This window comes from Triturus cristatus, chromosome 7 (assembly GCF_964204655.1).
Source record: "Triturus cristatus chromosome 7, aTriCri1.1, whole genome shotgun sequence".
Classification (NCBI taxonomy): Eukaryota; Metazoa; Chordata; class Amphibia; order Caudata; family Salamandridae; genus Triturus; species Triturus cristatus.
In genome coordinates, this window is record NC_140590.1 from 143,587,903 (window position 1) to 143,614,049 (window position 26,147).

The following is a 26,147-nucleotide window of genomic DNA, read 5'->3' on the forward strand; positions in this document are numbered from 1 at the left end:
TCCCCTAGTGGAACATTGGATCGCCCACAAACACAAAATAGAGGATCTAAAGTGGTGTGGTGTGGAGATTGTTCACCCCAGTACCCGAGGAGGCGACCTTGTCAGCAAGAGGAAAAAACGCGAACAATTTTATATGTCGCGTTTTAACACATATAAAAATGGTCTCAATAATAAAGAGGAATGGGAGAGATTGATATAAGAAATTGATATTAGTAATATACTGAAATGAATTTACATAGTCAACAGTTACACTATACCCCACAGCCTTTCCAATAATAGTTAATATACTCCGTTGTGTCGCTCTCATGTAGGTAAATTTAGCCTTCTGATTCATTTAAACGATATACAGCTTTAAGCGGTATAATCGAAGAGAAGGTTTAGACACTCCAAGATGGCTGCCATAGATAGAACTAATAAACAGGATTATTTCTCAATTTTCTTATATCTATTATGTACATCTAGAAACCCGTTTGTGGGACCGGCGCTTTAGGTTTGCGCATACTTAAAATGTTTCAGCAAATGATGTGGTTATGTTGTTTTATGAACACACAAAGTTTTCTTTTAAGGTACGGGTACGTATTATGGATTATACGGACATGTATTTCCGGATCTTTAAAGATGGCCGCCATTTTTACATAGCCCGAGTAATTATGTTAACAAGTTCATTTGATTCTCGCGTATTAAATGTCCAAACGATACTGATATTGCATACATTTTCCCATTCTTTTTAATAAAAGACTACCAATATATATATGAATAAGCCCTCAGGAGCAATATTAGTTAATTGACAATGAGACATCCGGTCAATAGTATCTGATTCTGTATAAAAAGACCGTGACCCAGAAGCCTTCCCCACGATCGTATCCGGAGTATCCGTCACAGCTGGGAGGCCGATATTCAACAAACAGGTATGCTTTTGCACCAGTGAGCCGTTATTTTCACTGAACTGTAGCATTCGTTAATTACGAACTGCATCAAAGACGAGACTAGTAGAGAATATATATAAACTATTTGTTTCATATAGGATCTCGTTTGACCATAGTTGATTCGTGTACCGATTCAAATTTTTGACCGTGTTCTATTTTCATGTTTTACATTTTTTTATAATAAACGGTCGGTGTCTTTCACTAAGATATCCCCGACTAGACGCGTGAGGGTAATTAGTATAGAATTCTTTTAGTAAACAAAAAATTGACCTTGATGTCGTGGCAACCCTAAACATACGCGATAATTGCAATAAAAATAGATAAATATTTACTTAATAATTTCTTCAAAATATAAATATACCCTGCTAGAGTTATAGCAGATTACAAACACAGATGTATTGTTGGTTTGTACTGCTCTCCCAGCAAGTGAGGGATGAATATAAAATACCATGTTTATCATTGTTCTAGCCCGCAAATTTGGTATCGTTATCCACACACATAGAAGTCAGGACCGGTCAAATCAAATAATGGGGTAGAGAAGACAAATTCCTACGCTTGGGGTCCTGTTACAATATAGGTAAGCTTCACTTTTACATACATTATATATCCAAAATGTATGTTTATGGTTAAGAATATGATTGATCCATAGACTGCTATATTTTTTTCTTATAGATTTTCCCACATAAAGAAATGTATATCAATAATATATCCCACTTTATACAATACGATGGCTCTAACGGATACAAGAAAAGGATCCATACATCTATATGTATATTATTTTTCATCAGTGTTGGTGTATTGCAATTAGCAATTGAAATAGAGTATAATTAGTAAGAAAACAAATTGAATGTCTTTCTTTTAATTTAGTGGCTCCTTTAGTGTGATCCGAGCTGAGGCGAGAGATATTTCCACTTCTACAGATTATGTAAATGATCAGACATAATCCTTCGCTACCTCCAGGTACAATAAATTGTACATTTCCAAATGATAATGTAGCACCATACCTGCGGGTAACGCATTTTTTATAATGAATAATATGTGGAGGATTGTTATCTGTCTTTCAGGTCCTCATAGCATTGTCTTTGTCACGATTGAAAAATTGCAGTGTCATTAGATTTTATATAAACAACATAGCAATAATGAGTTACATGACTGAATTGATGCTTTTTAATATCCGTGCTGTATAGCAATAACCTGATGATGACAAATTAAATTAAAATTGTTGTGGATTATGCCTTGTAATAGTACACAGTACCTGCCAGTTTGCCTAAATCAAATTTTATTTCTTGTGTCTAGATTGAAAGTTTTATTTTCCTGAAGAAGGTGAAAATATTGAATAAACACCGAAACGCTGCGTCGACTTCTAATGTTTTTAAGAATTTTGATTTTTATATGTTTTTAGGTTTCCGATACGCTCAGATTGTAACCTATATTGGGAGGAAGATTACCATTGATTTATGATTGATTATGCAACATTTTTGTTTTGGAGTAGAATTGTCTTTTGGAATATACTCATGATCAAATTGAATGAGTCTTTTTGTGCAAACGTATGCTGTACTGTGTTACTGTGATGAGTATGTTTTTTAAGCTCTATTAGGTTCTGTTGATTGAGGCACATAGTGAATAAGGATTACGGCTAAATTTTTAGCATCTACTTCTTTGGTTTAGATAGAGGTATATTCTCTTCTACTTATTACTACAAAGGGACTTCTTGTGTGTTTTTTTAGCTTTGCAAGACACACACACCAGAAGAGCTTAAGTCGTTGTCCAACAATGATTGTCTGTCAAAAACTGGAAATCTCTACACATTGACTGGTTTGACATCATCAGAAATGTAAAATGCCACCATTTAGCATCTTGATGTTTAGAGTCTCAGTACATAGAGAATGCCTTTCGATCAATGGGTTGAGGAAAATCAACTACCCTTTATCACCCATCCCTGTAATTTCCAAAGTGATTGCCAAGTCGAGACCACTCAAAATATCATTGATCCTGAATGCTCTGCATTGACTGACCAATGGTGTTACCAGCACCCATACCTGCTTCACCCGTTGAGAGATATTTTGGCTGTGACAAATGCCTACATGAACAGTTTCTGTGATAATGTTTTTTATAGGAGGCAATAATCAAGTCATCTATCCTTTTGGAAGGCCTTCTCCTTCCATTTCCTAACTAAAATACCTCCTCTTGATGCAATGCACTATCCTAGAAAGATCTAACTATTTTTTAATTATTGGGTACTTTATTGAAGGCTGCAGCATCAGTGCCTTGAAAGGTAACTGTGCACAGCTGTACTATATTGTTACTATTAAAATATGTTACTTTACAATCATCTGTTACAGAAGGGTATAACATACTCTGTGTTCTCTACACTTTGAATGGCTAACTAGATATAGCATGAAAAGGAGAAAGGAGCTGCTTGACTCTAGAGATTTCAAAGTGCTTTGGAAGAATGTAGCCATACTGAGTTCTATGTTTTATGCACAGAACAAACAAATATTATTGCAGTAATATAATAAATTAAACATCTACGGCACCTCTGTTCTTTCTAACTGACTAACTATAACCTGGAATATAAATCTTATGTATTTTCCAATTATTCTAGTTTCAAACAGAATGGTACATGTTTAAGTGGACCGAGTTAGGTTTCCTGGTATATCTGGGACAGAAAATAAATACTCTGCTACCACTTTATGGATCTGGGCCATAATTAGGGTTTATGGGTATTTTGACCAATTTACGGCTATCAAATTTGAATGCTCAGTCCTACATCTTCCTTATGCGAATGAAGCTGCCTCCTTTACAAAGAAACAACAATTCAGATGACCTGTGTCTGCAGTTCAACAATCTATGTTACACCATCTCACTTGCAGATCGAAACTACGTCAAAGAGAGAACCTCTTCTTGATAGTGAGATGCTCGCCAAAAACCTTGTTTAATGTTTTGGAACCAACATAACGATTTACCTATCGAGTGGAAAAACCTCATCCAGACTTTAAATATGAGACCTTTGGGCTTCATAAATAGCTTATCATTCCTTTATTCATTCATTTTCTATTGGCAGTGCTTCAGGTTATCGATTTGCAGTGCTATATAACATTTATCTAATTCAAGTGAGTGCTTTTCATTGGTTTATGTGGGGCAGCACCAAGATTACATTTATATAGGGTAAAATGGGTCCATTATTTAGGAATCAAATGTAAATCCTGCCTTTAAGAGATCAGGGAAGATTTTTGTGACTTGAGATCTTCTGATTATGTTAACAATTGGTGTTAGTGGACTCCATGTAATACAGAGAGCCCTGTCCCAATATCCAATATATTTCCACGAGTTTTTGACATTCATGCCACATATGAATTATAGGCCGGCTGTGATACAATTTCCTACTGCAAAAAAGCTGTAAAGCTATATTCTTATTAAACTTTGACGTCACAACTAGCTACCAATAATGAAAGGCTGAGAGTTTTTGGCAGAGGCATTGTGTGTTATCATAAACGTCAATTATGTCCCATAACTGCATACCATGGGTATTCATACTTACAAAGCACATTCAGTCGCTGCCCATTGGAGCTGACATTTCCCATAGGATGATGAACCCGACATTCATATTCCCCAGAATCATCATCACTGATTTGCTGGAACTCCAGGACTCCTGTGGTTTGGCAGAGGAAATGATCATCTTTGTACCAGTGATAGGTTGTGACTGGAGGGTTAGACTGAGCACTGCAGGTTAAAGTCACATAGTCTTGTTCTTTAATATCTCCTTTCACATTTATTTTCATCTTTGCTTCTTTTGGACCAACTGAAAATAAAAGTAATATTGTTTTAATTTTCATAACAAAACTTTAGGTGGTAATGTGGTCTACGACAACAATTAGATAATGCAGAATCCCTCTGCATATTGGTTGGTCATTGCGAGTTTACAGTGCAATTGTCTTCTCTGTTTAGTTTACTTCAGACTTGATGGAAATCACCACAAGAGAAAGAAAAAATTATCCTAGTCCATCCGCAGACACATTTGTTTGGAGTCACTGTATATGTAGAGACTGCCTTGTTCTAAACATAAATAAATAACCAAACATTGTTCAGAAACAAAAGTCAAAAGGCACCTCCCAAGCCTTGCAAAAAGTAAACAATCAATTTCTTAAGGTTTCTCTCTGCATTTGGGGTAGGTTTCGGAACTTTCCCGAGCATACTTGATTGTATTCCGACCAACATCCATGGTTTAATCTCCGACCACGTTTTTACAAAGATGGCTGTGAGAGTTTAAACCGGCTGGTCAGACCGGTCAAACCGACTGGCTTCCAACGGGCTCAAGGAGCCCGTCGGCCAGTGGGAAACCAATTGCTCGCGTTTCCGCTGTCCGACAGGCCTTCCATGTCGGGCTTTTGGACATGGAAAGCCTGTCAGAAAGAGACTTTGGGGGCCCCTAGCAGAGCCCCCTTCCATCTGCAACCTCTGGTTGCTGGCCAAGGGGGCACCTATGGTGCCGCATGTAAATCCTTGATCGTTTGGCAGGCACCATGAGGTAGTATAGTTTTATTTCTTGTTTCAATATTCATTAATCTATAATAATATCTATAATGACTATCCTTATTAAATGTAAATTGTAGGTTGAGTTCTATTTTAAATTATAGCTAAATAATACTTAGCGATTGCAACATCATTTATTATCAAAAGGAAATAACATTATGAGACATGCAAAATAAATATTTTAAAATGTAACTATTTATTAAAAGGTAATTAGAAAGCCCCTCATAATATTACCAATATAACAACTTTCACTAACGTGGCAAAAACACTATAATCTAAAACACAAATAAAGACAGATATAAAAAATAACCACAACTTGCAGAGAAACCACCTCTCTCATCCCCAAGACCTTTCCATTACAACTTCAAATGTAATGTGTTAAGAAGACTCTAAGTACTTGATCAATACTAAAGAGAGCTTAATTTGCTGTTCTTAAATGTATGTGAATAAGTTGCAACAGTCTTTCTGTGTACATAGCCTCTAAACTCTTTAATTTATTCTTCTAGATCACCCTCAAATCTATTGTATTAAGGTTCTGAGGCTAAAATGTCTACTTCATTGTTGTGATTTTGATAACAGCTACAGGGAAGCTGAAGTGGTTCTATTTTTTTCTGCTTTGTCTTAGTAACTCTCATGCCTGGTAATAAAATGGTCCCATGGTTCAGGAACCTAGCAGGTATTATGTGCCAGGAACTTAACAGGAATCAGTTTTTTATATTTGTTTATAAAAATAGTTTTTGAAACTTGAACTACATGTAATATATAATTATTATTTGTCATCCACACATAGTTCAATGGTGCTTATGTATTCCACCTACCAACATAGAACCACCCCTAAGCTTATCAACTTCCATGTTTTAATTATCAAGCTGCCAGGAAGAAAGCAATCTAGGAATGGTTTGAGGAATACTAACACTTACATTATTGAAGATAAACCTTAAGTATTCATTCAAGTAATTCTTTGTTCATCTTCATTCCCTATATATAGACATATTTCTTATATTTGAGAAACTATACCTTATATAATTTATATTGCACCTTGGAAATATCCCTAAGACATGAGCTGCAGAAGATAGACAGTTCAGAAAAAAAGGCCTATGTTTTAATTGTGGAAATCTAGGCTATTTTGTAAAAGAACACACTTGCCTGATGGGGAACTCCCTGGATTTGAGAGCAAAGGATGAACCCCACTTGTTAGACCTACATTTAGGGTGGTCATCTTCCAAACAGTTTGCCTTCATCCTCCATTTTTGCTGAGCTTGTTTATGCTGGTATTAGGACTCTCCACAATTTACCACTACTAACCAGTGCTAATGTGCATGTGTTCACTCCTTAAATTAAGGTAACATTGGCTTATCCGCTATTAGCATATTTAATTTACTTGTAAGTCCCCAGTAAAGTGTCACTACATACGCCCAGAGCCTGTAAATTCAATGCTACAAGTAGGTCTGTAGCACTTATTGTCCCACTCACATTGGTGGCCCTTTAATCATGTCTCAGGCCTAACATTGTAGCCTGGGTGTGCAGTTATTAAACTTCCAATTTGACCTGGCAAACTAAGCCTTATGCCAGGCCCAAACCTTTCATTTAATACATATAAGTCATCCCTTGAGTAGGCTCTGAAAAGCCGAGAGGGCAAGGGTCAGTGTATTTAAAAAGTAGGACTTATACTTTAGTGTTTGATATATCCTGGTAATGAAACATTCTTAAATGTATTTCACGACTGCAAGGCTTGCCTCTCCCATGGGATAACATTGGAGCTACCTTAATAAATTTAATAAGCTGTAATTTCCAAATGGGAGCAGGTATTCAGTTCATGTTTGATGTCTTTGGAATTGGAATAAAAAATCCTAACTAATGGTGAAGTCGGATTTTTTGTTACAATTTTGAAAATGTAACTTTTAGAAAGTTGCCATTTTCCTGCCTTAGCTATTACTGCTTGTAGCCTGTCTCTAGGTCACACAGAGAATTGAGCTCTGTGTATTCCTCCAGGACAGCCACACATAATAGTTAGCTTAGGTGTGCCTGGATGAGACATCACTGGCAGGATGGGAGAGCAGAGCTGTTAAAAGCCCTACTTACACTTGAATAGGCTGTGTCCTGCCTCCACACAAAGGGCTGAATACTCCCTGTAGTTATTCTGGAGCCACGATTGGAAAGACAGGATGCCTGTGGACTTCAAAGGCTATTTCTAGAAGCTTCCCCTCACCTTCCAGAGGAAGGGCACCAGGTAAAAACATTGGACCTCAGACACAAACTCTTTAGTACACTTCTGGACCAGTGAATACTCTGATAGGAAGAAGGACTGTTGCTGCTGGACTGCTGTCCTGCTGAACTACAGCCTTGCTGATTGCTGCCTTGCGGTGCTGAACTGGTGCCTTTTTGCCTGGGTGAAAATGATATGGTCTTGCATCTCTTGAACCCAGAAACCCAGAGTGACTCCAAGGGCTTGTTTGTTGGCCTCCTGACTTCAGCCTCAGGGACAGAAGGCTACAACGCCTGGACCCTGCCATCTGTAAGTCTACCCTGTCATGTGCTGCCACCCCAGTCCTGGACCACAGGAAGGGGGCATAAGGTTCTCTGTCAGCCTCTGTAGATTCAGCGGTACAGAAGCATCTCCTCTGTTGCACAGTGCAAACCTGGACAGAACCGATGCAATGCCACTACTGCATTGCTTGGAACCACTGCAAAGACCAGCATTGCATCGGGACTGCCCCCGAGCAACACATCCCTAGACAGGCCCTCGCATCCCTCATCTACTAAAGTCTCGATGACAATGACGGACTGCTCCCCGGAGCCGACACATCACCCAGACTGAATGGCACATCCTCAAATCCGGACTTTGCATCACAAGCCCTGCTCGAAGGGATCCTTGACGATGATGCAGGACTTTGCACCGCAGTCTCATCACATTTCAGAACCGACGTATCACTTTGGCTGCTTTTCGATGCAGATTCTCTCGACACTCTGCAATCTAGGATTTAAGGTCCTTTGTTCAAATGGGCCAACTGGGTCCCTGCAGCCAGCCCTCGCTTCACCGCAGTCAGCTCGAACTTGTGATTTGTCCCGGGCTAGCACAACCAGATATCCACAGTTGGTGCGTTACAGCTTTTGGTGCGATTTTGAAAAAAATCTTTGAAATTGAAAATATCCGATTCTGTCGATTGGATTATTGTTATTTTAGTCTTTTTTTTATTTATTAAAAATTGCATTACTCTATTTTTCTAAATCTGTTGTGGTGCGTTTTCACTGCGTTACTGTTTGAAGTGTTGCACAAATACTTTACACATTGCCTCTGAGTAAACTTGACTGCTCTGTGCCAAGCTACCCGAGGGTTGAGCACAGGTTAACCCCTTCAGCGCGGCGCGGATTACCGCGCTGTGCTGAAGGGTTCGTGCGCGGGCGGGGCCATGACGGAGCGGTTCCGTCATCCGCACAGCGCAACCGATGCACATGATGGAACCGCTCCGTCATGCGCACCGAAGGGGTTAATTTAGGGTTACTTGTGGCTTCACTGTGAGAAGAATTGTGGATGTCGATACAGAAGGATTTCACCCAGTAACCCAGTTTCTTAACCTAGCCTAGTGCTTGGTCTATTCCACAGTTTGTCTCAAAAGCAAAGGATTGTTGGAGGGACGATTTCAAACTACTAGTAGGGATATTCTCCAGTCATGGACCCTTCTACTTTAATTTTCAATGATTATTGGAGTTTGCAGTGCTGTATAATTTGAGTATATCATGAAGACAATGCTTACCTAAACAAGGCAAGGAGCATCCAGAACCTAGGTTAGGGAATGGTGTCTGGTGAAGTATGTTGGGAAACTCCCCCTTGGAAGGAACTCAAATAATGATGCCTTTCCCAAGCAATGCCTATTCCACACAGCCTTTACCACAAATGCCATTATCATGCAGCTGCCTTCACTATACATGCCTTTACCACATGTATCAAATAACAGTGTATGAAGGGAGTTGATTGTAGGATTTACAGGTGGGCAGTTGTAAAGTGAGGTAAGGATACATTTAAGGTTTGATCATTTTAGGGTTTAGGGGTGGGTAATCGTAAAGGAAGTTAAGGGTCAAATTAGGGTTTAGGGTTAGGTAGTGGTAAATGGAGTTAAGGGTACATGTAACATTTAGGGGTGGGTAGTAGTGGAGTGAGGTAAAGGTAATTTTTGGGTTGAAGCTTGGATAGTGGTAGCCTATATTGAGAAATATCTGTTTTAAATACTGTAAGTTGTATTTCTAGGGCTTTGAAGTTCTCAAGAAAGAATACATATAGTCATGGAAAAAGCAAACGTTGTACATCCATGGCCTGAACAGAGAACTTCCTAAGGAGTACAACGGTTTTTAGCGTTCCTCAAATTCTGTAGAGGCTTTATCCATTACTTTTCAGACTGTATGACCAATTATCAGCTAGCACAAAAGCAGTTTCTTTTCACTGGGGAACAAAACAAGAAGAGGCATTTGAAACTCTTAAGAAGCCATTTTACAAATGCACCCTTCTTAACCATTTAAGGGTCAGCGTCAACCACTGATTGCCACCCCCACTCCCTCCCCAATGTGTGTGCCGTCCATTGACCGATACTGGAAAGAGCTTTCATTTGTTACTTTTCAGGTTGTGCTGCTGTGAAACAGCTTTCCCAGCAGCCCACGTGTCTTTGTTTTTGTGAAATAATGATTTCCACTGAACGCCATAGTGATTTTGTTTTATGATCAATCTACTCATTTCATTTTCACTGAAATGGAGCTCGAGAGTATGTCTTAGCACTGAGCACCAATTTGCATGAGGAAGGTATTATTAGAAAGGAGGCCATCTATTTGTGGGGGGACTGCCATTAACCCTGCTTTTATCCCTTCCTGTTGCTGGCCCTAGGCCCAGACACACAAGTGGTGTCACTTTTTTATCAGGGCACATAGGAGAACGCTAGGTAGCAGGAATTTGTTGACCGCTGCTAAATCCAGAAGTTTATGTCACAGAAATGCAAAGTTTGCAGGGCATTATGGGCAAGAAAACATCATGAGTTTCACACAGGGGCACATTCCTCTGGAATTCCCCGGTTTTCATAAATGTCTGAGATAGGTTGGTTTCCCTGGGTGGCCACCAATCCCGGTTCAAATACCTACCCCTATTGTTAAATCAGGTGTTTTTTTTGGCAGGAATTGTTGATGTCTCCACATTACGTTTTAAGTCTCCTTTTATTGCAGGCACTAGGCCCATCCACACAAGTGAGGCACCATTTTTATTGAGTGATTTGTGGAAACACTGGGTAGTAGGATGTTTGTGGTTCCCCACAGATCCAGGTCTTTCTGTAACAGAAATGTGAGGGAATTGAGTGTTTTCTGACAAAGTTTGAGGTTTGCAAGGGCTTCTGGGTAATAAAACATCAGGACAGCCATGCCAGTTACAACACCATCCACTGCCCCAAGTGTCTAGTTTTCAGGACTGTGCAGGTTTTGGTAGTTTTCCCTAAGATGAGATAAAGCCCAAAATCCACAGCTAACCGAATTGCAAAAAAAGGTTGGTTTTCAATGGATTAATTTGATGTGTTCATTCTGCAATTTGAGCCCTCTCCTGTCTCAAGGTTCTAGGCCCATCCACAAACGGGGGTACCTTTTTCATCTGTAAACTTGTGGCTATGAGTCATAGGCAATTTGTGTCTCCCTGCAGATTCCAGAACTTTCACAGAAATATGTGGAAAATGAATTGTTTTTACCAAAGGTTTGGGGGTTTCAAGGTCTTCTAGGTAATAAAAAACTGGTTTAAGCCATGTGAATCATGCCACCCTGGGCTTCTCCGGGTGTCTAGTTTTAAGAAAAGTGCAGGCTGTCTAGGTTTCCCTGGGTACCCCTTTGGCAAATACCCAAATTCTACAGCCACCAACATTGCAAAAAAGGCTCAGTGTTTGGATGGAGAAAAATTATCTGTCCCTGTTGTGCTTTCGGTGTTCTCCTGTTGTGGGTGTTAGGCTCACTCAAACTAGTGAGGTACCATTTCTATCATGTGACATAAGGGAAGGTTAAGTGGTAGGAAATGTGTAGCTTCCTGCAGATTCCAGAACTTTTCCTTACAGAAATGTGATGAAAATGTATGTTTTTGAGTTATGCAAGGGCACCTAGTTAGAACCACAGCAGTCACGCCACACTGGAAAACCCCGGGTGTCTAGTTTTTAGAAACCCTGTGTATGGTTGGTTTTTTTTGGGTGTCGGCTGATATAGAGCCTGAAATCAACAGCTACCCACGTTGTAAAAAAAAGTATGGATTCTGCTGATACAATATGATGCCCCTGCGTCGATTTTTGAGTAGCATTGTGTCGCAGGTGCTATGCCCAACCACACAGATGGGTACCATTTTTTGGGGGACATGTGTGGGACTAGAGAATAGTAGAAAATATTTTATTACTGATTGCATTTCCTGGCATTTGTGCCGCTGTGTAATAAAGAAGACATTTTGCAAAAATGCCCTCTGAACCACATACTGGTGTGGGTAATCACAAATTCAGAGATGTACAAATAACCACTGCTCCTAAACTCAGCATATAGAGTAAATTTCAGAAATGCATAGGTTTCCTTCATAGCCATTTTCACTCTTTATAATTCACTATATGAATTGCTCTATGCTTGGTACACAATGAAAAACCATTGTAAGGTGCAGCTCAATTTTTAGCTCTGCATGCCTCAGTTTCTTGAAGAACCTACACACTCTAAACATCTTCACAACTAGAAGTGTCTAGCAAACATAATGGTATGCTGCTTTTGTGAATCGGCCACTTATCAAAAAGTTACAGATGAAAATGTTGTCACAAATCCCATTTCTTCCTACTCATTTTCAATATTTTTTTATTTCAACAGTTACTTTCCTTTGGAATACCTTACGGGATATACATAGCTTGCTGAATTCAGAATTGTATCTACATTCCAGCATTACTCATGGGTGTCACACTTGTTTCCACCACAAGCTGAAAGTCTATTGAAAGCACTACAATTAGGACAAGCATTTGCAATGCAATAGATCTCGTATTTGTAAAGTTAGACCTACTGGGGTTATAAATGACACGGTTTTTTATTTATGTTTTATTTACAATGGAGTGGTTTTTTAAAGAAAGAAATTGCAGGCTATGAAGTATGGTTGCGTATGTGTAAGCAGGTAGCACCGAGGAAGTGAAATTGTATGTAGGACAGTTGTGGGAAAGAAGAAAGTGGCGTAGCGACACTAAGTGTCCCATGCCCGTACTGCTTTTAAGAAATACAAAATGTTGCTATTATGCACATTTTCTTAGTCTTTCACTCAAAAATACATCTTTCACACATTAGTATATAGATGTGCTTTAAAACCAGTTCAAGATACATACATCCCTGGAGACCTCCAGGCCTCCAAGCAAAACTGCCGAAAGCTAAAAAAGAAATGGCACCGTGAACAGAACCGGACAGCTACGCAGCCAACAAGAATGCCACCCGCAGACACCATCACCTCATCAGATCCGCCAAATGGGCTCCCTTCAAAGACCGCCTCGACAACAATGCACACAACAGCGAAGAGCTCTCCAACATTGTGAAGGAACTCTCCAACCCCAGCTCCAATACCAACGACATCCCACCTTCGCAAGACCTGAGAGACTCCCTTGCCACCTTCTTCCACCACAAGATCGCAGACATCCACGACAGCTTCAACGCCATGAATGTCTCGACAACCACTGAGACCTCCGTCCCCACGGCCACCATCGGCACCGACCCCCTGCTCTCCAGGACCAACATAAACGACGACGACACCATCAAAATCATGAACAACATACACTCCGGATCTCCGTCAGACCCATGCCCTCACCACATCTTCAACAAAGCCAGCACCACTATCGCACCCCACTTCCGGAAAGCCATCAATATCTCCTTTGAGACAGCAACCATCCCATAGAGCTGGAAGCACGCCGAGATCAACGCCTTACTCAAAAAACCCAAGGCTGACCCCAAGGACCTCAAGAACTTCCGGCCCATCTCCCTGCTCCCGTTCCCGGTTAAGGTCATCGAGAAGACCGTTAACAGACAACTGACCCGCTACCTCGAGGAGAACAGCCTCCTGGAGCCGTCCCAGTCCGGGTTCCGCAGCAACCACAGCAGCGAAACTGCCCTCATCGCTGCCACTGATGACATCAGGGCCCTGCCGGACAACGGAGAAACCGCGGCCCTCATCCTCCTGGACCTGTCAGCCGCCTTCGACACCGTCTGCCACTGCACCCTACGCACACGCCTCCACGACGCTGGGATCTGAGACAAGGCTCTGGACTGGACCATCTCCTTCCTCTCCGGCAGAACCCAGAGCGTCTGCCTCCCCCCCTTCGGCTCCAAAGCCACTGAGATCATCTGCGGCGTACCCCAGGGCTCATCCCTCAACCCGACATTGTTCAACATCTACATGGCACCGCTCGCCCATGTCGCCCGACTGCATGACCTCAACATCATCTCCTACACCGACGACACCCAGCTGATCCTCTCCCTCACCAAGGACCCCCGCACCGCCAAAACCAACCTCCATAAAGGAATGAAAGCTGTCGCCGAGTGGATGAGGAACAGCCGACTGAAGCTAAACTCAGACAAAACGGAAGTCCTCATCCTCGGCTCCACCCCCTCGGTCTGGGACGTCTCCTGGTGGCCGACCGCACTGGGAACAGCTCCCAACACTCACCGACCAAGCACGCAACCTAGGATTCATACTAGACTCCACTCTGTCCATGACTAAGCAGGTCAACGCCATCTTGTCCTCCTGCTTCAACACCCTCCGCATGCTCCGCAAGATCTACAGGTGGATCCCCACTGAAACAAGAAGAACGGTCACCCAGGCCCTCGTCAGCAGCAGGCTGGACTACGGAAACGCCCTCCATGCAGGAGCCTCGGCCAAACTCCTGAAACGACTCCAATGCATCCAAAATGCCTCTGCACGCTTGATCCTCAACATCCCTCGCCGCAGCCACATCACACCCCACCTGAGAGACCTGCACTGGCTCGTCAACAAGAGGATCACCTTTAAGCTCCTCACCCACGCACACAAGGCACTCCACAACACCGGACCAGCAGACCTCAACAGCCGACTCTCAGCTTCTACACCCCCAACCGCCAGCTCCGCTCCGCTGACCTCACCCTCGCCACAGTCCCCCGCATCCGAAGAGCGACCTCGGGCAGCAGATTGTTCTCCCACCTCGCCTCCAAGACCTGGAACACCCTCCCCATCCTCCTACGGCAGACCCAGGACCTGCTTACCTTCAGAAAACTCCTCAAATCCTGGCTATTCAAGCAGTAGCAGAATCCCCCCCCTCCCCCCCCAGCACCTTGAGACCCTCACGGGTAAGTAGTGCGCTTTACAAATGTTCTGATTGATTGATTGATTGATAAATGTTTTCTCATGTGCTACATGTATGTTCCTTTTAATTTCACAGTTTTTGTTAAACCAGCACTGTGAAAGCCAACACATCTGTCTATAGAATCCTCTTCCGAACAAACATCATACAGCTGTCAGTGCCTGAGTTAATTCTCTGCGAGCAGCATGCATGTTTGCATTGGGAGTCCTTGGGGGAAATCTGTTTATATCAGATGGACATTGTCAGATCAGTGTAGGTGTGACCCCAGTCTCCACTAACCATCACTCGAACGCCATCTGGCAGAGGAGTTGCAGTTCGCATCAAGCCTTCCACATTTGTAACCCACATTCTTCAACCCAGTTAGCAGCCAGGTTTCAGAACACCCACAGCAAGCACTATCACGTGAGGAGATTTATCTTCAAACAGCCAGGTTCGACATCATTTTAATCAAACATGCGAGTGATAAAGGGAGAGAGGGCATGTGCAAGTAGGTGAGTGAGTGGATAGATGGGGGTATGACGATGCGCTTCGACTTTTAAGGAAATCTTGTAAACAAGCCGAAAGAGCTTGGCGCAAGTCATATCTGCCTGACAGGAAATCGGAGTATCGTGCTAGGACTAAGCTTTATCACAGAGCGGTCTGTAAAACTCGGGCTGCTTACTTTTCCCGCGAACTTAACTCTAGCACCAATCCTACCAAACTAATTTTTAAGGTGCTTAAGGATCTCACAGCTAGCAGAGCTTCACTTGATGAGATCTGCTCTGTATCTCACTGTGAGGACCTGGCTGCCTTTTTGTGGAAAAGGTGGAGGCCATATATCGTTCCTTTCCTGATTTATCCGCCCCCTTGGAAAAGGAGGAAGTTTGTCTAATGACGACATTGTCTCTGTGTTCTCTCCCTGAGCTCTCGATGGAGGAGTTTATTAAAATTGTGCCAAAAGTTAAATCAGGTTCACCCAAGGACCCTCTTCGTCCTGCTCAGTTCAGAGAATCTGCGCAATCTTGTCAATTTATCTTTAACGTCTGGCTCTGTCCCTGCTAGTTGGAAACAAGCTCAGGTGATGCCTATTTTAAAAAAAACAACCCTAGATCCATCTAAATTGGAGAATTATCGCCCCATATCGCTTCTTCCGTGGGCTGCTAAACTGACTGAGGCTCATGTCAACGCCATTTTATCTAACCATCTCTATTGCGCGGATATTCTGGATCCTACTCAGAACGGCTTCCGACCTGGCCATAGCACTGAGACGGCGTTGCTTTTTATGGTCGACCACTTGCGAACTTTGGTCGACTCTGGTCAAACGGCGGCACTGGTGCTTCTTGATCTCAGTGCCGCGTTTGACACCGTCTCTCATGCTATTTTACTACAACGTCTGGGTGAGGCTGGTGTCGGTAACATGGCACTGGAATGGTTTCGATCATTTCTATCCGATCGTACGTTTAGGATTGTTACACCTCCCTTTCAATCTAAACCTTACCCTATTGCCCAGGGCGTTCCGCAAGGGTCGACTCTTAGCCCCACACTTTTCAATCTATATGTTCAGCCGCTGGCTGCTGTCGCTAAATGCTGGAACCTGACTATGGTATCCTATGCGGACGACATGCAGCTGGCGGTTGCATTAAGTGGGGCTTCCGACCTTGCAGCTGCTAAGTTCCGTGAGGGAATTAGTTCAGTAGCCCGTTGGATGACTGATAACTGCCTACAATTGAACGCTAAAAAAACTGAAGTCCTCATTGTCGGCAAGCAGAGTCATCTTTGGGGTGACCACTGGTGGCCTTCGGAGCTTGGTCCTACTCCCCTTCCTGTCACGGAGGTTAAAAATCTTGGGATTTGGCTGGATTCTAGTCTCAGCTTTGTTCCCCACACAAAGAAAACTGCTGCCACTTGCTTCGGGATTCTTCGAAGACTTAGACCCACTTTTAAATTTTTTGATGCTCCAACCAGACAGCTCATTGTACAGGCTACGATTCTGTCTCGGTTGGACTATGCGAGCTCTCTTTTGCTAGGAGCCAACTTGGCTGAACTCTCTAGACTCCAACGCGTTCAAAACGCTGCCGCCAGAGCTCTGGTTGGCCTACCGAGATTTTGTTCAGCCAAAAAAACTATCGTTAAGCTTCATTGACTCCCTGTTTCTCAGAGGATTAAGTTCAAGTCTCTATGCCTACTGTTCAAAATCCTCAAGCAATCTTCTCCTCAGATTCTGGAGCATCTTATTCAGCCTTATGCTCCTTCGTGCTCCCTAAGGTCCTCTGGTCTCCATTTAGTCACAGTTCCACGTTTTAAGAGGGCTAGGGCTGGTGGCCGCTCTTTTAGAGTACTAGCGGCTAGGCTTTGGAACTCTCTCCCTGCTTATATCCGTGCCATTGATGAACTTCTGGTTTTTAGGAAGACCGTCAAAACCTTCCTTTTTCCCCAGGATTCTTAGTGTTATGCTCCTGTCTTTTGGTTATGCTTTTGCCTGATATTTTGTCCATTATAGCGCCGGGACGCCCCTTTGCTGGGGCATCTGTGCGCTTTATAAATCTGGCTAACATAACATAACAACATAACGTATGAGTGCATAAGAGGGCAAGTCATTGACAGGGCCGTTTCTACCATTAAGCAAGACTAGGCAGCCGCCTAGGGCGGCAAAAGGGGGAGGGTGGCAAAAAACAGGAGTTTTTGTATATCTAATGCATTCATTCTTCTAGCCTGGATGACACGGGTAGAGAGTGATGGTAGTAAAAGGGAGGGGGCGGCATTTTTCAATTCTCGCCTAGGGCGGCAAAACACCTAAAAACGGCCCTGGTCATTGAGTGAAAGAGAAAGCAATTCCGTGAGTGAGCGATTGGACGGGTGAATGCGGTACCAAGAGGTATGCGTGACGAGGGAGTCAATGTATTGGTGAGTGGGTGAACAGTGAATGGAGGACTTGTGATTACAAATAGGGTGCGCAAATAAATGCACTTGAGTGAATGTTTGAGTAAATGTCAGGTGACTAGGTAGGTGCACGGATGAGTGTGTGAATAGCATAGTTAACAACGGGAATTGAACCGGCTGGTGGTAGCCACAGTGCTTTGAGGCAGGTCACACACCGGATCCTTTATCTTTATTTACAAGAGGTTGCGCAAGTGATTGTGAAGCGCTGTGGGACATGAGGCACCCCTGGGACAGACTAGACACTAGCAGGATTCATGGAGGAAATTTCCAAGTTTCTACCAGAGTAAAAGTGTCCAACAGCCGTGAAAGTATATTAAATAAGGCACCATCTCCTTTCCCTGTAAAGGTAGATGTGGTCACTCGTGTGCAGTACTGCACGTGGTGGGGTTGGGGTGGAGCTTATTTACAAGCCCCTTGCGCAGCCTGTGCGTCACTTTTAATATGGCAAAGTGACCCACCGGTGACGCAAGGGGCTTGTAAATAAGCCCCGGTGTATCTTCTTTTTCATCTTCACATATAAACTGCATAAGCGCTGACGTTTACTCGCATTTTCAAGGGTGTACTGTGCCGAGAGAATCACAATAGAGCGAGTACTCCCCAAGCAAAGTGCTCTGGCCCACTGTCTTCAGCGCCTCACAAGACATCTCCTCCCCCAGCCAAGGCAACATGGAGAGGACCCCAGTCACGCTCGCGCCCCTCAGCACCTGTTTAGTTTCATTATCAGTTTGTTTTGGTTCTGATCTCTGCAGCTGGGTTGGAGGCTTGGAAGGGCAGCGCCTTGACAAAACATGTATGAAATCATAGGTATCCAAATGGCTTAGTTGTACAGCCGAGGGCAATGTACACTAGATGAATGAACCCGGGAGAGAGTGTACCATCAACCTAGAAAGAACGGTGGCTCAGCGAGCTGAATGCTTGCCACTTACAAACTACGGTGATGTGTAGGTTACGATTTGGAATATTGGCTGGAGAGACCACATTCCATCCTTTCAATCAGTAAATACTAAGATACATTGGATATAAGTAACATGTCATTTGCAATAGTTAGAAACGGCAGAATTGTGGTTGCAGCACTTTTAAACAGATATATAGACACTTTTACAGTGCGGTGCCGTTCAAAAGCAGGTGGCTCCAAGCACCCCTGTTCTCTCCAACAATTACTCTGTGAAGATGCTCAAAAGCGGGATCTTTCAAACGCCAAAGAACTGGGAGTGACTGGCATGGTTTTCCTGTAGAAAACCAGCCATAACCTGAGTAAAGTGGAAACGTGCAATAACTTAAGCACTTTAATGCTTCGCCAGGGGTACTAAGCTCTATATAAACGCAACTGCAATACAATACATTCTACTTTGGCATGGGCAGTAGCGCTATTTCTGATTACCCAGACATGTGAGTTGGGGTGTGTGAGATTTGCCTTTGTGATATTTTTGCACTTAAAGAGGCTGCGAGTGCCTCGCTGTCAAACCAGAGCCTCAACAGGTAGAGGCACAGATGGGCTGTGCCAGCCCGTGCGCTAGGAGTGCAATGCTGCCCTCAGTCAAATGAGGTGACATGTCAGTAGCAGGACCCTCCCTCCTGCCTCTTCTCCCCACACCCCCTACAAACAATGCTGCGCTGGGCAGCCCCGGGAGTGTGCAGCTTTAAGAAGGAGGCGGGTGGCTGAGGAATGACACAGGAATGTTAATGAGTAACTTCTGAAGGGGGTAAAAAGCGAGCCTCTTCCTCTGAGCACCATGTGTGGTAACGAGCTTGGCTGCCACACTATTTAAACAGAACCTATGCCAAGAACCAGGGAGACTGCACAAGATCAAACAGGAGCCAGCTGGCGGCCACTGGTTGATAGTAACTGTGAAGAGTGGCGCTGCCTGCATGCATCCGTTTTTTAAAATTGCCATGGGCCATGAAGAGGGCACCCTGGCGATTAAAAAATAATATATGGAAAGCATCTGTTTTTTTAAATCGCCATGGCTCATGAAGCGGGCGCCGTGGCGATTAAAAAAAAAAAAAAGCCCAAGGAGTCCCTAAAGGAAACGGACAAAGCCCTACAGCGCAATATAACTGTAGTTGGTCGGTGCTGCTTACGATAAAAACGGAAGTGATTCATCAGACCAGCAACCTATAGGGAGGCCGGAAATTACAGCAATGTGTGAATAAGCCAATTGCAAGAAACAGGCAAGCAGCAGGCGGGATTACCCTCGCTCTACAGATAACTAGATGTCTCATAGAGACAGCTCATGTGCGCTGCCTACGCGAGACCTAAAAAATGGGCTACCTCTTAGACAAATGGCAACACATTGGTAAAAAAAAAAATTGATACTCTTCTGTATGTTCCTGAAAACTGGGAAGATTTTACTTTTAGCACAGTCAACCTTTTGTTGATGACATTTTTATAGGGGAAAGCAGATGAATTTTTGCAAAGCAATTTTTTCCCATTCTTTACAAAAATAGAAATGATAGATATATTTTGGCTAGCTATTCCCTAACATAGGCGAGAAGTAACACACACGAGAAGGCAAAGAGAGAATTGATACTTTATGACCATTAGAATGAACTCCGACCAATAAGGGCCAGTTGGTTCTTTTTGGACCTTATTTTCTGAGCACTATAATATGTACCCGGATTATGGAAACATGTAACCTTCATCGGTTAACAATGTTGGACACTCTTTCACAATAAACACTACATGTGATTATACAAGATAGACTCTTATAAAGGTAAAGCTATTAGGTTTCATTATGTAATAATGTTGTCCTTTGTGTATCTTTGTTTTCAATGTGATGTCTATGTAAAGGCGTTATGAATGGTCATTATTTGTTTGTTGCACTACGCAGAATGCGTTACGGGTGGTGCCTGAAATAAAGGCACTTAACCAAGTGAAAAGAATCTCTATATATCAAGAAGCCATGTCTTCTTTTTTCTTCGTGTAAAGTGATGGTGCATTGATTCATATTAAAGATAGATGTGTGGGAGCTGAGTGGCTAAAGGTTCTGGAAAGAATAAAAATCTGTCATATCACTTTGATTTAGACATTGATTCTAACAGCTATTTTTATATTTGTGAAATTGAAACTACATCCAATTCACCAGTGCCACAAGCCATCTGGCTGATATATTCAATGTTATAATCCAGGCTGTAAGCTCCACATTGCTAAAAACCAAGTGCTAAAGTTTGAAAATGTTTATTGACAAAGCCACTAAAACCTGCTGCAATGCTCAGCTTAATAGCAGTGTCTCGAATGATAACACATAAAAAAAAGACTCTGAGAACATCTTCTCCTCCCTTACACCAGTCACCAAAGACCACAACTGAGATATCTTCATCGGTCTAGCAGAAAGACCCACTTCGATTTACCCGAACTCATCTTGTGAACCATTTTTTTAAAGATAAAAAGGGTGCAGATCCCTTGCCATACCGCTGCTCAAGAAAAATAAATTATCCCCAGCCATAACCAAGAAGCGAGCACTGCTCCCCGACCCCCCCCTTGATATCCAAGACTCTTAAGATAAATTTGCATCACTCAAAGTCAGGCACAGGGCTCCCACCACAACCATGCTGTCCAGAATCTGCAAAGAGTAGGAATCTGGTCACCAAATGGATCAGACTACCTTTGCTCATGTATGTATCTATTTTAATATTATTACATTTCTTGTGTTACATTATTCTGCGTATTTCCTTTCTGCTACTTCAGAGATCTTACAAACAGCATTGTGTGTGTTTTTTTGTCCTGTGTGTGGGTGTGAAGAAATAATGAAGAGTGATTTCACATCCATGGCCAATATCAAAGCCAGTGTCAAAGGCAATTTAACATAATGAAGTATAAATAGACAGGGAAATCCTAAACCTATAGTAATATGATGCTCATCACAAATACAAACAACGTTCACTAGGAGCCGGGTACATAAGAGGCCACAAGCAATGCTATTGCACTGTTCGACACAGACCCAAAAGGAAGTCAGAACTCAAACATCTTTGGGAACTTTTTTAGGAGCCCCAGGCAGACCGGATGCCTGGAGTGGATTGTGGCAGTCAGATCTTTTACCGCTGGTGTCCTGGGATTAACCTCAGCCTTGAACAGCTAACCAAGTTCACCCTTTAGCACGACCTTCAGGGAAGCAAAGTCAAGCAACCTAAGGCCTACTCAAGGAGGTGGTTTGGAGTACAGACTCAACAAACCAGTCAATATAATCAATAAATCAATGTACAGTCAGTGTTTTTTTAACTAAGGAAGAAAAGTACTTTCAGAGGAAAATAAAAAAGTGATCGGTGAAATGCTTGAATTAATCTCAGCCACTAGTAATTACTCAGAGCCGCATTCCAATGCATCATTTTTTTGCGCACCATATTATATCAACCAAGGGCTAACCATTTGAAAATCAGCCTTGGTACTGCTCCAGTTGGAAAGTCCAGCTGAACCACTAGGACAGGTCCTCTCTGAACCAGAGCACAAGCCGTTTCGAGTCTATTTGGGCCTCTTTAGTAGTGCGCAGGTTGGTTTGAGTGCCGCAGTAAGCAGTGAACCCACGACTGGGCATACCAGCTGCACTTATGGTGTCTTGAGAAAAACAAAAAGTTTATGGGTGAAATTCTTGAATTAACCTCAGTCACAGATAATTACTCAGCCACATTCCATTCTATCATTTTATTGCCCACTATTCCACCCGAGACACCAATCACATGCAAATCAGACTTTGTCACGTTTTAACAAGAACAGTCAACCCAGAACAGCAGGCCAGGCTTTCTCTGGTCTGAAGCACACACAGTGGTGTTGGCCTATTGGAGCATATTCAGTATTGTGCAGTTTGGTTCCAGTGGCACAGTGAACAAGGGACACATTTCTGGCCAGACCAGTAGCACTTGGAGTGTCATACTTAGGAAACAAAAAAAGGGACCGGTCTTGGGTTGCTTGTGTTCGCTTGTGGAGGAGGGATCATCTGTTCCATGAGTATCAGGGTCAGTACTGATTTGAATAAGATGGGCCTCTGTCTGGAGTGGCCTGTTGGGCAGTGCCTGAGATTTATTCAAGCATCCTTACATCAGCTTGTTGTAGTTGACGCCCTAAGTGCCCTCAATTTCATCTAATTTATTTCCTGAGAAATTACAACGTAAAAGACATTCAGCGAGTTTTAAATCCAATGTTATGAATGCATTACCTTAATTTTCATTCAAGAAGTAGGCCTGTCTCGAGACATTATATATAGATGCTTTTTGGCTAATGCTAGAAATTGAAAAGGATTACCGTCACTGTATCCTGTTTATTGTGTCTTTCTTTTCAATTTAGTTCCCTTATTAAAACTACATAAACTCTGATTCTGTCTTATGAGCTTTAGAATCTTTTGGCAATTTGAATTTTGTTATCATATTTCTAACCTCAGTGTGTGACCAAATGTAAAATCAAAAACTTTGATCCCACATTTAATATTATAAAAAATGTTTCTTTCAATTAAACTTCGAACTACATTCTGCCATATCTTCAAGTAGGACCCTCAATATCTCATAAATGTATGGTTACCAAGTGATACCTTTGTAAAAGTGGGAAAGTACCTTTTCCTGACTGAAGTTTGGGGAGAATACTCACATTGGACATCTATCTTCACTGAGGACGACTTATTTTTGCCAACAGAATTAGCAGCTTCGCACAAATATTTCCCAGAATGCGTTGCAGAAACGCGTCTGATTTCGAAAAGCTGCCCTTCCTTCTTAAATCGTGTATCACCTTCCTTGAACCATTTATAATTATGGACAGGTGGGTTGCTGCTGTTCACAAGGCACTGCAGAGCCAGACTCTCGCCTTCCTTGATGGTTGGAGGTTGTCCTCCCAGGGAAACTTCAACAAGCTTTGGAGAATCTGAAATTAAATGAAAAAGAAACTTGTAAAGCACGATACAATTACCCGAGGGCGTCAAGGCGCTAGACACCCTCCGGTCAAAGACATTAGATGCAAATGAGAAATATAGTTCAAGTATTCCTTGGGCCTTATCTCACCAAAGAGGGGAAAACATTTTCTGTCTACAGTAACAAGCATTTTCAATGCAATAGGTCTCGCATTTGTTAAAGTTAGAGCTGTTGGCGGTGAAAATGGCAATGTTTTTTCTTTTATTTATTTGCAGTTGAGTAAAGGCTAAAAGAAAAATCCTAAATTCTGCCCCCAAAACTGTGTCTTTGTCCCTGCAATGCAATAGGTCTCGTTTTAGTGAAATGCAGAGCTATTGGCTATGTAAAAGTAATACGGCTATTTTTTTTTTTCTATTTTTTTTTAATTTATTGACTTTTGTAATAATGGCGGCGCAGTGGCATGAAGCATTCTGAGGAGTTACTAAGTGCTACAGCACAGGAGCTCTGGGAGGGATGGATCTTTTGGCTTTGAAGGGTTACATTTTTGACAGGGGCTAGATACTTGTGACTTCTACTGTGAGGGCTTACATAATGCGATAGATACCCAGCGCTTCACTATGCGCTACAATATAAATTAAAAGACGGATAAGATGAGAAGTGAAAACAGTGCACCAAGGATGTTACAAGTAGTCCTAACCCCTGCGACCGGGGCCAAACTAAAGACGGGAGGAAATGTTCATTCATATACAACATTACCAACCGGCGATACATTTACACACTCACACATGCATGCACACACACACAGGCACTCCTACATCCCTACGAATATGTGCACACTTAGACACATATGCATGCAGGCATGCACGTGCACATATACACACACACACTTTTTTTGTCTCACCCCTGTGAGATGCCTTGAATGAAATATTCAATTTACATGTTTGGAAAATGTAAGCATTTGAAGTGCTCTGATGGGGGCAGCAGACAGCTGCAGATACGAGGCAGATAGGGTGGCAGACATAGAAACGAGAGACAGATGAACAGATGGAGATAAAAGGCAGATATGGCGGCAAACAGAAACAAAAGACTGAGATGAGTGTGTGAGGCGGTGGAGAGCGATACAGAAAACACAGACGGGAGAAACAGAGGTACAGATGTGAAGAAGCAAGTGATATTAAGGACAGAGAGCGAGATGAGGCACCATGGGTAATGAGAGAGTGCAAGAGAGGAAGGGGAGAGAGAGATGAAATAGAGGTGAGTGTGCAAGATGAGAAAGAAAGAACAAGCATTTGCACTGCAACAGGTCTCGCGTTTCGCGAGTTTGAGCTATTTGCATTGTAAATCACAATTCCTTTTATTTATGTTTTGGTTTTTCAAAACCTAAATAAAAGCATTGTCATTTACATTGCCAATAGCTTAAATTTGCATAAATGCGAGACCTATTGCCTTGCAAATGCTTGTTTTTTTTGTGTGTGTTGGTGAACAGTCCCTTAAGCATCCGGTTTGGTGTTGGAAGGCCTTTAAAGATTATCAGCGTCGCCTTCATTTGGAGACTTGGATATAGAACCCAGTGCTTTGGCATGAAGACAGAGGCATGTGTCTGTTGACTGCTGTAAAGAGTAATGTAACTCCATAGTACAGGAGGGCACTGTATGCGTCCGCTTTGTCTTACTAAGAAGGCCGGAATGCAGAGAGTCAAGTTCAAGTTCATACGTCTTTATTTCGATATTATTTCATCATAAAAGACATGCAATAAAACTTTCCACTCATGACTAAAAACTCCAGATGTCAAAATTACACATAATATTAAAAGATCAGGAAAATAAAATAAAATACATACAAGAGTTAATTAGCACAAATCATCACTAATAAGCGGAGTTAAACATATTATACACAATAAAATAGAATTAAAAAGTAATTAAATTGTCGGTTGAAGACGTGTTAGAAATATGTACTTGTTATAAGGGGCTATTTAGCCGCTATTACAATGTTGACTGGCTCTAATTATCCATGTCCAACCCAGAAATTTTGCAACGGCTATGGCCACTGGAATCGATGTATTAGTCCTTAAGAGCCATAATGCCTCCTGGCTCACCCGAGTTTTCATGTTTTTACAGATGGGTTTGAGCCATTTTCCTCGGGGGGCTGAATAGGATGGGCAAACAAAAAATACATGGCCTATGGACTCTTTTTTATCCCTACACCAAGGGCAGTACTCATTCGTCTGGCCACGCCATGTAGATGTAAAGGATCTCACTGGAAGTGACCCCACCCTAAACTGATGGTATAGTTTTCTGTCACAGCTCTTTACAATTACATCCCAATACTCCTCTAAAGAGGGAGTGAGTGAGCTTGTGTTCCAGGAATCTACCAGAAAGAGAAGTGGGATCTGACTGGACTATATGTTGATAACGTATAGTCGCCCAGTACTGTTCTTTAAAATCCTTTTTTGAAGGAAAAATGCTATTGCCGGGATTCGACCATAACTGATCATGGCCCATGTTTACCAGTATCGATCTCAAATTTCTAAACCAAGGGATGTTAGCAGATCCCGAAATGGATCTAACATCTAATATCTCCTTTGCAAAAG

General features: G+C 42.3%; 1 protein-coding gene across 2 annotated transcripts in view; it reads right to left on the reverse strand.

Moving 5' to 3' along the window:
- LOC146809060 (B-cell receptor CD22-like) overlaps positions 1 to 26,147 on the reverse strand; it is a 500,036-nt gene that overhangs the window by 206,456 nt on the left and 267,433 nt on the right. For both annotated transcript variants that reach the window (XM_085615862.1, XM_085615861.1), the window contains exons 5-6: positions 23,301 to 23,570; positions 4,468 to 4,728 (exon numbers count right to left, since the gene is read on the reverse strand). In XM_085615862.1, the coding sequence (XP_085471988.1) occupies positions 4,468 to 4,728; positions 23,301 to 23,570 (531 nt within the window). The remainder of the gene's footprint in view (positions 1 to 4,467; positions 4,729 to 23,300; positions 23,571 to 26,147) is intronic.